The following is a 14,631-nucleotide window of genomic DNA, read 5'->3' on the forward strand; positions in this document are numbered from 1 at the left end:
CCTCAGACCATGCAACTATGCCAAGGCAGTGCTTTACCAGGGAATTCTCTCTCTCTCTCCCACTCCCCCCTCTCTCCCCCTCCCCCATCTCTCTATCTAAATAATTATATCATCTATCCATCCATCCATCCATCCATTCCTCTCTCTCTACCTGTCTGACTATCTACATTCTCATCTAGCTATGTCATCTATCCATCTATCCATCCATTCAGGGATGGAATCCGACCGGTGTAACTACCGGTTCGGTGATTTTACATTGCGTGCGCAACTCAGATAAGAACTGAAAGACTATAATTATTTCACGTTTTGCTTCCATCACTGGGCCATGCGCAGTTTGTCCTTTTAAACAGTCCTCACAGCTGCAGCCCCTGAAGGGGATCAGGACCCCTTCCTCCCCCATAGACCATGCCATTCACGTTTCTCCCTTATCTGCTCCTCCCTGTGTGCCTTAGGATGGAGAAGGGATGGGCCTGGGTCTTCCTCTGAATGCCCAGCCAGCCTGTGCCCTTCCCCAGTTTCCTCCACAACCTCTGGAGTCACACTCCCACTCCCTGTCAGCTGTTCTTCCTCTCCCTCAGAGTCAGACTCCAATAAGGGCATGACAGTGTTAACAGTCAGATGACACCCAGGAATATACCGTAAATCCTTCCATCCCCCACCATTCAATCAGAACTGAAGAAGCTTCTTGGATGAGAAGCGAAACGCCTTCAAGGAAAAACAAAGAAAGTCCAGTTGCTTCTTGAAAAAGCACCTTTGGGACAACGATGACCTGTCCTGGATGACTGAGAACGTCCAAGGGCTTTTTTTAAAATTTAAAAATTCCTATTCTTAATATCAGCAAATTAAAAAAAACCCTTACAATGTAATACCTTTCTGATATTTTCACGAGGGCAATGTCGGAGACATAGGAACAATTAGCCAAATTGAGTTCTTTTAATTTTGAAGCTGAAGGGCCATCGACAAATGATTTTATTCCCGAATCACTGATTCTGAAACATGAATAGAAAATACTTATTCTTATCTTCGTCATGATTCTAAAATTACGTTTTAATAATTTTGATATTTGAACGCAAGGTGATACAACACTTTGAATATATATATATAGCAATCGACATCAATCTTCAGAGATATAAATTTCTCAAAGAAATGCTACCAGGCCAATTTTTATTAATATATCAAATAAGTTTGTCTACTTTATAAATTAAACGTAAGAACTGATAGGAACTAACTCTGTTATACTAGCCCGATTATTAACAGCTTGATGCATATTTATTGAAAAGACAGCCCTCCTAATCACATTTGCTTTTAAGGAATTCTATTTAAGGTTGCAGCTACAGGTTGCTTCTCTCTTTGAGTTCTTTCCATCAATTGTTTCTTGCCTTGCCTTAAGATGCTTTGGAAAATAAGTTGACCCCCTCTTCTATCTGGCAGCCCCTCAAATAATGGAATACTGCTATTGTGTCCCCCCAGTCCTTCTTTTCTCTAGAGTAGCCAAACCCAATTCCTACAACCTTTCTTCATATGTGTTAAGCTCCAATTTTTGGAAAAAGTGCAGAAAAAAGCAACAAAAATGATTAAGGGACTAATTCTCCAGTCCCCTAGTCATCTTAGTTGCTCTTCTCTGCAGCACTTTTGCCAAAGTCCCAACATCTTTTTTGTAATGCGGCGACCAAAACTGGAGACAGTATTCCAGCTGTGGCCTTACGAAGGCTTTATAAAATGGTACTAACACTTCACGTGGTATTGATTCAATGTTTACGTGGTGCTGATTTGCAGGCAAATTGGTTTGCGTATTTTGGCTCTATGTATATCCTTTTTTCTCCTCCCGGACATGGATGTAATGCAATGATCTCCATACTTAAGAACCTAAAAAAAATTAATTCCATTCCAACAAATGATTCCACCGTGTAACTATAACAATACCTTGGGCAGCCGGATAGATTGAGGATAACGATATTGTCCAACGGTGCAATTAACTTGACAGCTACATCTGTTATTTTCTTGCAATTGGTCACACAAATGTGATTCATTCGGGGCCAGAATTTGCTTATGACTTTGAAACTGAGATCCGTAACCAGGTTACTCCCTGTTGACACAATACACCATCAGGTCACCCTAACCCAGCATGGAAAAACTACTTCACCCCTATACTGGGTGTCAGCAACCTGTGGCTCTGGAGCCTCATGCGGCTCTTTGGGCCCTCTGCTGTGGCTCTCTGTTGGGTGATCCCACCATTGGCTGGTCCCGCCCCTTGCCCTCCCCTCCCAGTTACTTCTCGCCTGGCCTGAGAAGTTAAAACACAAAAAACAGAAATGAGAGGGGAAGAGAGAGAGAGAGAGCCACTTCCCACAGAAAACATGTGACTGGGTAGGAATAACATGGAGTTGGCCACACCCACCCAGGTTTTGTGGCTCCTGGTGTTTTCTTTTCTTTTTCATTATCTGCTGACATCCATTACAGAGATCTCTGCCTTTATATATCATTAATCAATTTAGCCCTTGCACGAGTAATAGGCCCTTCCAACCGCCTCCCATCTGGAATTAACTTTTTTGCTTCAGTCATGTTAGTCAAAGGGGGCTTATCTCTTGTTATTGTTTCCTCCCTTGTCAGACCCAGCCTGGAATGCTTATCTGTATGAGGTAATGTTAACCTGCCAACTATTGCAATTTGTTGCTTTGCTCGTGACCTTGTGGTCGGCCTGGCCCGACCACAGGGTCATGAGCGCAGCCAGGCCTGTCCAAATACAGAGGAGCCTGGCAGAGCTGCCTCAAGTTGTAACAGACAGGAATACTGAAGAACGAGCCATATATTGCACAGGTAGGTCTCGACTGGGCGTGGCCAGCTGACCATCACTTGCGCCAGAGGCACCTGTGGTGGTGAAGTACTAAGGCAGGACTTCCCTAAGACCCTCCCTCCCTCTCATTATAATCTCCTTCCTTCCTTCCTTCCTTCCTTCCTTCCTTCCTTCCTTCCTTCCTTCCTTCCCTCTTCATTCTCCTTTCTTCTTTCTTCCTCTCTTTCCTTCCTTTTCCTCCCTTGCTCTCTTCCCATCTTCCCTTCTTTTTTCTTTGCCTTCCTTCTTTCTCTTTCTCTTCTTCCCCGTTCCTTCTTGCATGCCCATTTCCAGGTTGGCCCCGTGGACCAGATCAAAGTTTGACACCTCTGATCTTTTTTTTTTTAATTTGTAAATTTTTCTTTTTTAATTTTTACAACAAAAACAAGAAATTAAAACCATCTTTCAGTTATACAGAGTGTCATCTGGGTACATATGTCTTGTGCACATATTAATATTTGTATACATTTCGTACTGAGTTTACATTCATATTATAACCTATTCAGCATTATATATCATAATATCACAACCATCCATAAAATAGATCCCAAATCTTATAATACTTCATTTCTTCGTGTTCTCTAATTGCCAGTGTTAACCTACTCATTTCTGCACATTCCATTATTTTCTTAATCACCTCCTCCTCCATCGGAGCTTTTTCATTTTTCCAACTTTGAGCAAATACAATTGTAACTGCTGTTAATATATGTATAATTAAGTATGTTATTTCTTTACTATAATTCTCGGTTAAAATCCCAAATAAAAAAATCTCAGGCTTTAAGTCTATATGTTGTTTTATAATCTTTTCCAACCACGTGTGTATCTTTGCCTAATATCTTTTGGCTTCTGTACATGTCCACCACATATGATAGTATGTTCCAGGGACATCCCTGATCTAAAGTGAAAAGAAATAGCAATGTTCTTTAAAAATATGATGTGTTTTCATCACTACATTTTTCATACTACGTTACTATTATTACTACTAGAATTACTACGTTTTTCCCCCTAACCTTGAATCTTCATTTTAACAAGCTGACAGGTGTTGAATGCTTTGAGACCAATATCGGACAAGTGTGGAGATTCATTGCATTCAACCGACTCAATCCATTGGCACTTTGGCACCAAAGCCTTGAAAAGAAGAGGAAACCATTCAATAAACACACAACATCCTTTCTTAAAACGCCTTTGATAAAAAAATAAAATAAACTTAATTTTTCTATGCTATTTCATACAAATTTAATATTCCCATTCCCGCTTTTCCCAACTGGAAAATCGTGTTTTATCTTAGGGGCTGTCCAACCCTGGCAACTTTAAGACCCAGGCTTCTTCACACGTAATTAACACAAACTTGTTTTAAAAGCAAAACCTATTTTATTGCAACACTGGGAATTGTTTCCATTCACAGCCAGAACTAATCTTAAACAGTCTCCCAAGATAAGCACTCACTTTCCAGTTCTATGCAATGCTGCCAGAAACAGAAGTATCCAATTAACTATAAAAGAAACTATGGAAGTACAAGAAAAAACCAACCGAAGTACACAGAGCTTAAGGATGACTTGGAACTGATCAAACTACTTTGCTTCCTGCAAAGGTTTCATCATTTAGGTCTGACTTTTATCCCTTATGGGAGGGGCAATCACCTCCCAGCCTTACTCCCAAGTCTCCCCTTTTGTTTGAGCTGCTCTCGCCTTCTAGCAGCTCTGTGCATACACGCACTGGGAAAAGTCCCCCCTTGTAGGTAAAGTCCCTTTAATTCCTCCAACTTGGCCCCCAATGTCTACTTATAATCAGCAAGAGAAAAAACTCTCCCAAAAACAGTTTTTAAAGGGAAGAAATTTAGTCCGAACCAAAAGCACATGCAAATTATAAATAAAAACCAACACAAATCACATTGCAGCAATTAACGAGGCAGGGCAGGATAAGGAATTGCAGACTTCAAAAGTTAACAAACCACACACAGTTGGGAGGACACCAGAACCCAGATAAGACTTAACAAACAAAGATAATTTACGCTTTGCTTCCAGCAAGGTGCTGTGGGCAAACACCCTTTATATCCTGTTTTCCCAGCTGCGGCTAATGAAGGGAATCAGGACCTTTTCTCCCCCATAACCTACATTGCTCCCTTCTCTGTTCCTCCCTGCATGCCTTAGGATGAAGAGGGGGTGGGCCTAGGTCTTCCTCTGAATGCCTAGCTGGACTGTGCCCTTCCCCAGTTTCCTCCATAGCCACCAGAGCCACACTCCCACTCCCTGTCAGCTGTTCAACCTCCCCCTCAGAATCAGATTCCAAAAGGGGCATGATAACTACTTAAATTCACTTCCACAACCTAGAAGTGGATTTAATAAAAACAACAACAACACAATACTCCCATAACCCATTCCTAGGACACCTAACCAGTGGGCATATGGTGAATTAGGAAGCATGATCAAAGGAAAGGTTTCTAAGCTATCCATTCCTTGTTTCCTCATAAGATAGGCAGACCAATCAGAATAGAGTTGGAAGGGACCTTGGAGGTCTTCTAGTCCAACCCCCTGCTCCAGCAGAAGACGTCACACCATTTCAGACAAGTGACTTAAAACCTCCACTGTTAGAGCACCCACAACTTCTGAACTGAAGGTAAATCATTTCACTGGCTAATTCTTTTCACTTTTAGGAAATTTCTCCTTAGTTCTAGGTTGCTTCTCTCCTAGATCCATTTCCATCCATTGTTTCTTGTCCTGCCTTCTGGTGCTTTGGCTCAATAGTAACTGACAGAAAAGAGGTTTAAAAATACTGTTCCTAAAGTTTCCAATTATGTCCTTGAGGATGTTTGGCAGTGTCCTTCAAAAAATTCCTCTAAGCATGCCCTGGAGCTGTGGAGGTAATGGTTTTAATAAAGCTGAGATACACCGGCGATTTTCGAGAAATCACTGACAGGAAATGACAGGGGTTGGAGCCTTCACCATTTAAACCTGAAATACAGGCTGATCCAAACCAAAGGTCTGTTTAATATCCAGTGTTCTTTTTCTACGGAGGTTAAGAAAAGATCAAGCACCATCCTTTAAGCTGCTCCTGGCATCTGTCAACAATTGGCATTGAGAAATATTCCCTGTGCCTATCATTGCTTCATCTGCTATGAATTTGTCCAGATCCTTTCTAAAATCTTTTTCTTTTTAAATATAGCGAGCAGGCTGGCACATGCAAAATTCTATAAAGGCGTTTATTGTTTTGTTTTCCCATTTCTTTCCCGAAAAATCCCAACAGGAAATTTGTCTGTGTATATTTGAAGCAGAGGTGGGATTCAGCTGCCTCACACCAGTTTGGGCGAACAGATAATGGCAATTTGGCCTGGGTTGCCGAACCGGTAGCGACTTCTGGCATGGCCACACACCCTCACGCAGTCACCCGCTTGACACTTGCTTGCTCCTTCTAGCCGCTTGACGCTCGCTCGCTCGCCCCTTCCGGCCGCTTGACACACACTTGCCCCTTCCGGATGTTCGACGTGTCTACCCATAAAATATTTCTATGGTCTTTTTAGAGTCGCCGACAGAAAGGGAGGGGAGAGCAGTGGTCAGCTTGCAAAACCAAAACTGCATTCCATAAATGTTTTCAAAGATAGTAACTAGGTGACCGCAGTTTCTGCTGTGTAAAATTCTAAGCATGATTGATGACTCTTGGCTATGGATGTGTCCCATTGGAGAATATGAATACACCCAGGGGGTGGGGGGAAACCCAGGGTCAAGGGTGACTAATTATGTGTCTAAAAGTCGGCTACACCCAGACAGTGCCGGGATGTTAACTCTCAATAAATCCTTTTGAAGTTTTGAAAGTTTGGCTCAAGACTCATGATTTAAATGGGGGTAACTGATAGAATCCTGACAGCCACATCCAGTCTAAACATCTGGGTGACTATGTGAGCACCAAAATAATAACAATATCGAATATGTTTAGTGGATACTATATGATGGGGATAAATAAATCTCACCAATATTTCAATTGCTTTCAATGATTAAGCAAATTGGAAAACCCAATCGCTTCCCGAGTCAATCATATATTGAGAAATATTCCCTGTGCCTATCATTGCTTCATCTGCTATGAATTTGCTCGGCTCCTTTCTATAATCTTTTTCTTTTTAAATATAGCGAACAGGCTGGCACATGCAAAATTCTATAAAGCCATTTATTGTTTTGCTTTCCCGTTTCTTTCCTGAAAAATCCCAACAGGAAATTCGTCTGTATACATTTGTAGCAGAGGTGGGATTCAGCTGGTTTGCACCAGTTCAGCTGAACCGATAACGGCAATTTGGCCTGGGTCGCCGAATAGATGGCGACTTCTGGCTGGCCACGCTCCCTCACTTAGTTGCATGCTCGACGCTCGCTCACCCCTTCTGGCCGCTTGACGCTCGCTCACCCTTTCCAGCCGCTCGATACTCGCTCGCCCCTTCTGGGTGCTCAACACTCACTCACCCCTTCTGGCCACTCGACCTCGCTCACCCTTTCCAGCCACTCGATACTCGCCCCGCCCACTCCTGCCCTATATACGTTGCCTTCACCACACGGCCCACCAAGCTGCACCCCAGAACCAGTAGGGAAAAAAAATTGAATACCAACCTTGATTTGTAGTATATATTGGTGACCCTTTGAGAACTGTATGCAATGAAATGTCATTTTAACGTATGCTGATTAGTGAACATTCAATGTGACAATAAAGTTATTCTAAGTCTAAGACTGTTTATATCGGCCACAAACTAGGTTGATATTTTAATTGAATTATTACCTCATCCCAAGACATACAGGTAGTCCTTGACTTACAACAGTTCATTCAGTGACCGTTTGAAATTACGCTTCTGAAAAAAGTGACTTATGACCGTTTTTCACACTTATGACTGTTGCAGCCTCCCCGTGATCAAAATTCAAAGGCTTGGAAACTGACTCATATTTATGATGGTTGCTGTGTCCCAGGAAGTCATGTGATCCCCTTTTGTGACCATTTGACAAGCAAAGTCAACGGGGAAACCAGATTCACTTAACCACTGTGTTCCTAACTTAACAACTGTAGTGACTCACAGAACAACGGTGGCAGGAAAGGTCATAAAATGGGGCAAAACTCACTTAATATCTGTCTCACTCAGCAACAGAAATTTGGGGTCAATTGTGCTCCTAAGTTAAAGAACGCTAGTAATGAATGGACGCTTGTTAAAAAGAGATCAAGTACATGATTCAGTTCACAATTGTGGTGATTCATTTAACAACAGTATCAAAAGAAGTCCGTACAATGGGATGCAACTCACTTAACAATTGTCTGTCAGGATTCCGGCAGTTACTCCAATTAAATCATGAGCCACAAGCCACACTCCCGAAATTTTTTTTGTTTTCTTAGAAGTTAACATGCCGGCATTTGCCTGGGCATAGACGACTCTGAGATATGTAATTCACTTGATCCTGCTTCTCCCCCCCTACCTTTCTGGGTGTATCATCCAACGAAACATGTCCATAGCCAAGAGTCATCAATCATGCTCTCCAAATAGATTTTTGTGAGGCAGACGCTTCAGTCATCTAATCAGCCTCTGAAGAAATTATGAATGGAATGTACTTTCGATTCCACACTGCTGCCTGCTCTTTGAAACTCCCCTCCCTTCTTTCTGTTGACAACTATAAAACTTGTATACAATATGTTTTATGAATTGACACTCTCTTGCGTAGCACAGGGAATTTGGGGGACAATTACGGTTGTAAGTCAAGGACCGTCTATATTTCAAAATTCGGCCAGCCCACCCGTTCACCTGCAAAAAAATTCTATGCATTCAACTGTCACCACTCTTTCATACCTAAGGCTCTCAAGGCTAAAAGCTAAATTGAAGATTTTTGTTAAAAAGACTGTGGTCCTTTCTTACTTGAATGCATCTGTCGGTAAAGGTAGGCATTTCGTTAATTGTCAGGTACCGGATCCTGCTGCAGCTGTTACCAAGATTTCTGAAGCCTTCCACTGTTATCTGTTTTTAAAAAAAACATTTTTATAACAAAAACTACAAATAAAAACCCTTTTTCAGTTATACAGTGTGTCGACTGGGTACATATATCTTGTGCACATGATAATATTTATATATGTTTCTTATCGAATTTACATTCATATTATAACCTATTCAACATTATATATCATAGTCTATCATTATTACAATATCATTAAATTTCTTGCTTCATTTTCCAACTGTTCTGAATATCATGATTACAATATCATTTAATTTCCCAACCATCCATAAAATAGATCCCAAATCTTATACTCCCTTTCTTCTTGCTGTCTAATTACTAATGTTAGTCTACTCATTTCTGCATGTTCCAATATGTCATGCCCTTGTTGGAGAATGATTCTGAGGGGAAGATTGAACAGCTGACAGGGAGGTGGAAGTGTGGTTCCAGTGACTGGATGAAACGGGGGAAGGGCATAGTCCGGCTGGGCATTCAGAAGAAGACCCAGGCCCACCCCCTCTTCATCCTAGGGCATGCAGGGAGGAATAGAGAAGGGAGCAATGTGGGTTACAGGGGAGGAAAGGGCCCTGATTCCCTTCATTAGCTGCAGCTGGGAGAACAGGATAAAAAGGGCGTTTGCGCACAGCACCTTGCTGGAAGCAAAATGTGAATTGTCTTTGTTTGTCAAGTCTTATCTGGGTTCTGGCGTCCTCCCAAGTCACCTTTTTCAGTGCTGTTATAACTTTGGTTATTAAAGGAACTGCTGTAAATCGAGGACTACCTATATTAGATTTTACTACTGTAATCACAATTATTTATAAAAATTAAATGCATGCATATGTATGTATAATTATAGACAGACAGACAAATGATAGATAGGTAGATACCGTGTTTCCCTGAAAATAAGACCCTGTGTTATGTATTTTTTGCCACCAAAAAAGGCACCAGGTCTTATTTGTGGGGGGGGAATGTCCTCCACTGACTAACCTCACTTGCACGTGTCACCCCTGGCCTCCTTTCCACTGTCAGAGGCCTTCAGGAACATCTTCTGAGGCCGGCAAGTCTTCCCTGAAGGCCTCTGCAGCCAATAACAGAGCTCTGGGTCGATCCAAAGCTTCCTTATCATCTACAGAGGCCTTCAGGAAAGCCTTGTCAGTCTTGCCAGCTGCAGAAGAAATGAGCCAACAAGGCAGGTGTCGGGGTGTGTGAGTCCTGGTTACAACTGTCCAAAGGTAAGCAGTAGGGCAGCTCCACTCCCTCATCCCCACCCTAGCTTAATTTAGAGTGGACAGGATCTTAATTAGGGCTTATTTTGGGGGTAGGGCTTATATTGGGCTCATGTGCAAAATCAAGCTAGGTCTTACTTTCAGGGTAGGTTGTATTTTTGGGGAAACACAGTAGAGAGATAGAGATATATAGATATTTTGATCTAGATAGATATATGTCTTTTACCGCTTCACCCCAAATGTTGTCCTAGTATTTATAACAACATTTTTACATGGCAAGTCTATTCACCTCTTTCAGGCATTCGGTATCAGTAAAATCCACTACCCTCCACAGGCCTCTAGATAAGAATGAAGTAAAAGGCAGAGATAACTATGCATTTATTTATGCCACCTCTTCCAGATCTGTGGGTGCATTTTTAAAGACTGACCTCCCACTGAAAGGATCAGGAGACAATTTTCGTTGCCTGTGAGGCTGTGTTATTCTTTTCCTAATGTCAAGGGGATAGTGAAAAGCTTAACGCAAGTACTTAATTAGACTTAAAATGTCAGCATGAATTATATCACAGGAACCACATTTAATACTTCTAATGTACACAACAGGACCACAATGTTTTGAAAAAGCCTAACACTTGGATAAAAAAAGGCGAAAGACATTTATCAACCTTGCTCTTTCTTCCAGAAAAATGTTGGGTTTTGGAGGCATTGGAAGAGCAGAGACTGAAATCTGTTTGAGCAAACAGATGCGCAGAATAATCTATATATATGTTAAGTTCCTCTGGAGTTTTCTTGCCAGATCAGAAGAGCAGAAAAGACAGAGTTGCTGACTTGACACTACCAGCTGTCTCTGGCCATTTCTTCACGGCAATTCATGATTTATGATGGCTTAGAAAATGGCTCAGCCCTTGCTAGGACAAGAATAAAGCTTCCCTGATTTATTGCTTGAAGGATGCCTGGATGAAACTCTACGGTGGATGATAAATCTCCAGGGAGAAAAAGTTTCACATTCATCAGATGATTTAGCTCCATTCTGGGAGCAACCACCAACATCTGAATTACAGGTAGCTGCCCTCGACTTATGTCGACAACTGAGCCCCCAAAATTTCTTTTGCTGAATAAGGCTGTCATCAGATGAATTTTGCCCCATTTTACAACCTTGTTAGCCATAATGGGTAAGCAAATCACCGTAGTTGTGAACTCCACCATCGTTAAGTGAATCTGGCTTATCTGAAGCCAGCGGGGAAGGTCCCAAAAGGTGATCCCATGAACCCAGAGGGTGGTATTCAGCCGATTCGGACCGATAGCAGAAATTTTGACTGGCTGGCCCCTCCCCACCCCTTCCAGGAGTCCCCACGGACCCTGTTTTGGCTCCCAGGTAAGTGCAGGGAGGCTTACTAGGCCCAAAATGGGGCATGGGGCAGTGGTGCGGTGTGGGGGCCCCCAGTCCTTTTTTGCTCCCAGGGGGCTGCAGAGAGGCTTATTAGGCCTAAAACGGGATGAACCCATCAACGTCACAAACACATGCTGGCTGCCAAACGCCTGGATTTTTGATCCCATGACTGTGGGGAAGGCTGCAAGAATCGTTAAGTGAAAAACGATAGTAACTTTTCCTCAGTGCTGTTGTAAATTTAAAACAACCACCACCACCACACTAAATGAGTGTGTGGTGACCCAGAGCGTAACACAAATGTAACAAAATCCAAAACATAAATAATGCCTCCAACTTGGCCCCACTGTTCAATAATTCTCAGTTGGAGATAAAGCTGATTCAAAAATAGTCTTCAAAAGAAAACCATACAGTCCGAACTTAATGAGCAGATAGAGGTGAAATAAAAAAACCAAACAAACTACAATGACAAAATTTCCACAACAGACCAGGATAAGTAATTACCACCTTCAAGGAGGTAACAAGGCACAGTCTGTTGGAAGGACGCCAACTAAGATAACTTCAGCCCAAAATAAAACACGCTTTGCTTCTGGCAACTCTGTGTTGTAATCGTCTCTCTTATATGCTATTCTCCCCAGCTGCAACCAATGAGGAGGATCATGGCCACTTCCTCTCTCGTAAGCCAAGTTGTTTCCTTATCCTCACCTCTCTGCATGCCCTAGGATGAAGAGGGGATGGGCCTGGTTCTTTCTCTGACTGCCCAGCCGGCTTCTGACCTTCCCCAGCCTCTTATACAACCTCTGGAACCACACCTCCACTCCCTGTCTGCTGTTCCTCCTCTCCCTCAGAGTCTGACTCTACCAAGGGCATGACAGAGTGATTCTAAGTCCAGGACAACCTGCGTAGCCATCAATCAAACTCTTTTCTCACCTTCCCACCTTCGAAATGCTGTTTCGGATCCGAGTGAATAAAAACAGCCTTGCTCACTTCAACCGAGTCCTAAAAATTCACTGAAATGGTAATGCTTAAAAACATCAGCTGTGCATTCTACTGAACTGTGTGACCCAGTTCCCTGGAAAAAATTGGTAAGGATGATTTAACTAGATTTGGAGTTAGATTGTACCATTCTCCAGTAGAGCTAAGTTGCTTCCAGTGATTTAAAACTTCTATTGATATTTCTTACGAAAAAGCCATAAAATGTTGAACAGTGACAACCACACTTAACAGAAATCTTCTCTCTGTTACTGTCATAAAATAGATCTGCAATTCCCTAGGGCAGTGGTGGCTAACCTTTTTCATCAAATACCTGGATCATATTACCATATGTGGTAGACCTGCACAGAAGCTAAAAGATATTGGACAAAAATACATACATGGTTGGAAAAAATGATTAAAAAAACATGTAAACTTAAAGCCCGACATATTTTTACTGAGGATCCTACCTGAGAATTGTAGTAATATATATATATATATATATATATATATATATATATATATATATATATATATATATATATATATATATATATATATATATATATATCTTTAATTATACATATATTAACAGCAGCTAGAATTGTATTTGCTCAAAATTGGAAAAATAAAAATGATTCTGGTGGAGGAGGAAGTGATTTAGAAAATACTGGAATGTGCAGAAATGAGTAGGTTAACATTGGCAATTAGAGAACAAGAAGAAATGGAATACTATATATTTCCAGTGGTGGAAATTTTGAGTAGTTCAGAGAACCGGCAAATTCCATCTCTGACTGGAGATTTTACAGTATCCTTTCCCTGCCACGCCCACCAAGCCACGCTCACAGAACTGGTAGTAAAAAAAATTGAATCCCACCACTGTTCCTATAAACGTTCTTCATGTTTTAGCCTCCAGTCCCTTAATCATCCTGGTTGCTCTTCTCTGCACACTTTCTAGCATCTCAACATCTTTTTTAGTGTGGTGACCAAAACTGGATGCAGTAGTCTAGGTGTGGTCTTAATTCCCACGATTGCTCAGTTTGACTGGGCTCTTGGAAGAGTCCTGGTTGCGCCAAATGTCTTCCATTTGAGAATTATAGAGGCCCCTTGTGCTCTTAGGAACCTTCAGTGCAGCAGGAATTTTATTGTAGCCTTCCCCAGATCTGTGCCTTGCAATAATCCTATCTTTGAGCTCTGTGGGCAGTTTCTTTGACCTTGTGGCTTTTCTTCTGATAGAGTTATGCATTGTCAGCTGTGACGCCTTCTGTAGAGAGGTGTGTGTGCCTTTCCAAATCACATCCAATTAATTTAATTTACCCACAGGTCGACTATTTGAGGTGTAGAAACATGTCAGCAATGATCAAGAGAAATAGGATGCAGCGGAGCTAAATTTCACTTGTTGCAAAGGGTCTGCAACCCAACAAGATAGACACAGACTTCAGGGTGTAATTAGGACTGCAGAAAAAACAATTGCTACCAACCTGCCTTCCATCAAGGACCTGTATACTGCACAAGTCAAAAAGAGGGCTGTGAGAATATTTACAGACCCCTCAAATCCTGGACATAAACTGTGTCAACTCCTACCCTCAAAACGACGCTATAGAGCCCTGCACACCAGAACAGCTAGACACAAAGACAGTTTTTCCCCAAACGCCATCACTCTGCTAAACAAATAATTCCCTCAACACTGTCCAACTGTTTACAAAGTCTGCATTACTATTAATCCTCCCATCCTTCCTTTCACCCATCTCCTCCCACTTATGACTGTAACTTTGTTGCTTGTATCCTAACAATTTTTTATTGACTGTTTCCTAGTATGATTTGATTACTTATTGTATCCTATGACTATTATTAAGTGTTGTACCTGATGATTCTTGACTATTGACAAATGTATCTTTTCTTTTATGTACACTGAGAGCATTTGCACCAAGACAAATTCCTTGTTTGTTCAATCACACTTGGCCAATAAAGAATTCTATTCTATTCTATTCTATTCTATTCTATTCTATTCTATTCTATTCTATTCTATTGACACCAATCTGATAGTTCGTTTTTTTTTTCTTTTTAATAAATTTACAGACATTTCTAAAATTCTCTTTTTAATTCTGTACAGAATGTAGATCTGTGGGTGGGGGGACAAATGAATTTCTCAACCACTGTGGAATCAAGCATAGCAACACTGACAAAAGCAAAAGGGGGCTCTGAATACTTTCCAAATGCCCCAAATATACATCTGTGCATTTCCAGCCTCTGCATAGCTGGAATTTCCAA

At 41.5% G+C, this 14,631-nt stretch overlaps 2 protein-coding genes across 3 annotated transcripts in view; one reads left to right on the forward strand and one right to left on the reverse strand.

Annotated features, from left to right (window-relative positions):
• FAM185A (family with sequence similarity 185 member A) overlaps positions 1 to 14,341 on the forward strand; it is a 71,783-nt gene extending 57,442 nt beyond the window's left edge. The window contains exon 8 of one of the 2 annotated variants that reach the window (XM_087934288.1): positions 13,684 to 14,341. In XM_087934288.1, the coding sequence (XP_087790414.1) occupies positions 13,684 to 13,703 (20 nt within the window). In that variant the 3' untranslated portion in view covers positions 13,704 to 14,341. The remainder of the gene's footprint in view (positions 1 to 13,683) is intronic. The other variant, XM_087934283.1, reaches the window with a different exon arrangement.
• FBXL13 (F-box and leucine rich repeat protein 13) overlaps positions 1 to 14,631 on the reverse strand; it is a 72,018-nt gene that overhangs the window by 9,142 nt on the left and 48,245 nt on the right. Inside the window, exons 13-16 of the mRNA XM_026726699.2 lie at positions 8,706 to 8,804; positions 3,844 to 3,961; positions 1,924 to 2,086; positions 870 to 989 (exon numbers count right to left, since the gene is read on the reverse strand). Coding sequence (XP_026582484.1) covers positions 870 to 989; positions 1,924 to 2,086; positions 3,844 to 3,961; positions 8,706 to 8,804 — 500 coding nt within the window. The remainder of the gene's footprint in view (positions 1 to 869; positions 990 to 1,923; positions 2,087 to 3,843; positions 3,962 to 8,705; positions 8,805 to 14,631) is intronic.

The sequence above is a fragment of the Pseudonaja textilis genome, chromosome 5, assembly GCF_049901715.1.
Source record: "Pseudonaja textilis isolate UNSWEBS1 chromosome 5, rPseTex1.2, whole genome shotgun sequence".
Classification (NCBI taxonomy): Eukaryota; Metazoa; Chordata; class Lepidosauria; order Squamata; family Elapidae; genus Pseudonaja; species Pseudonaja textilis.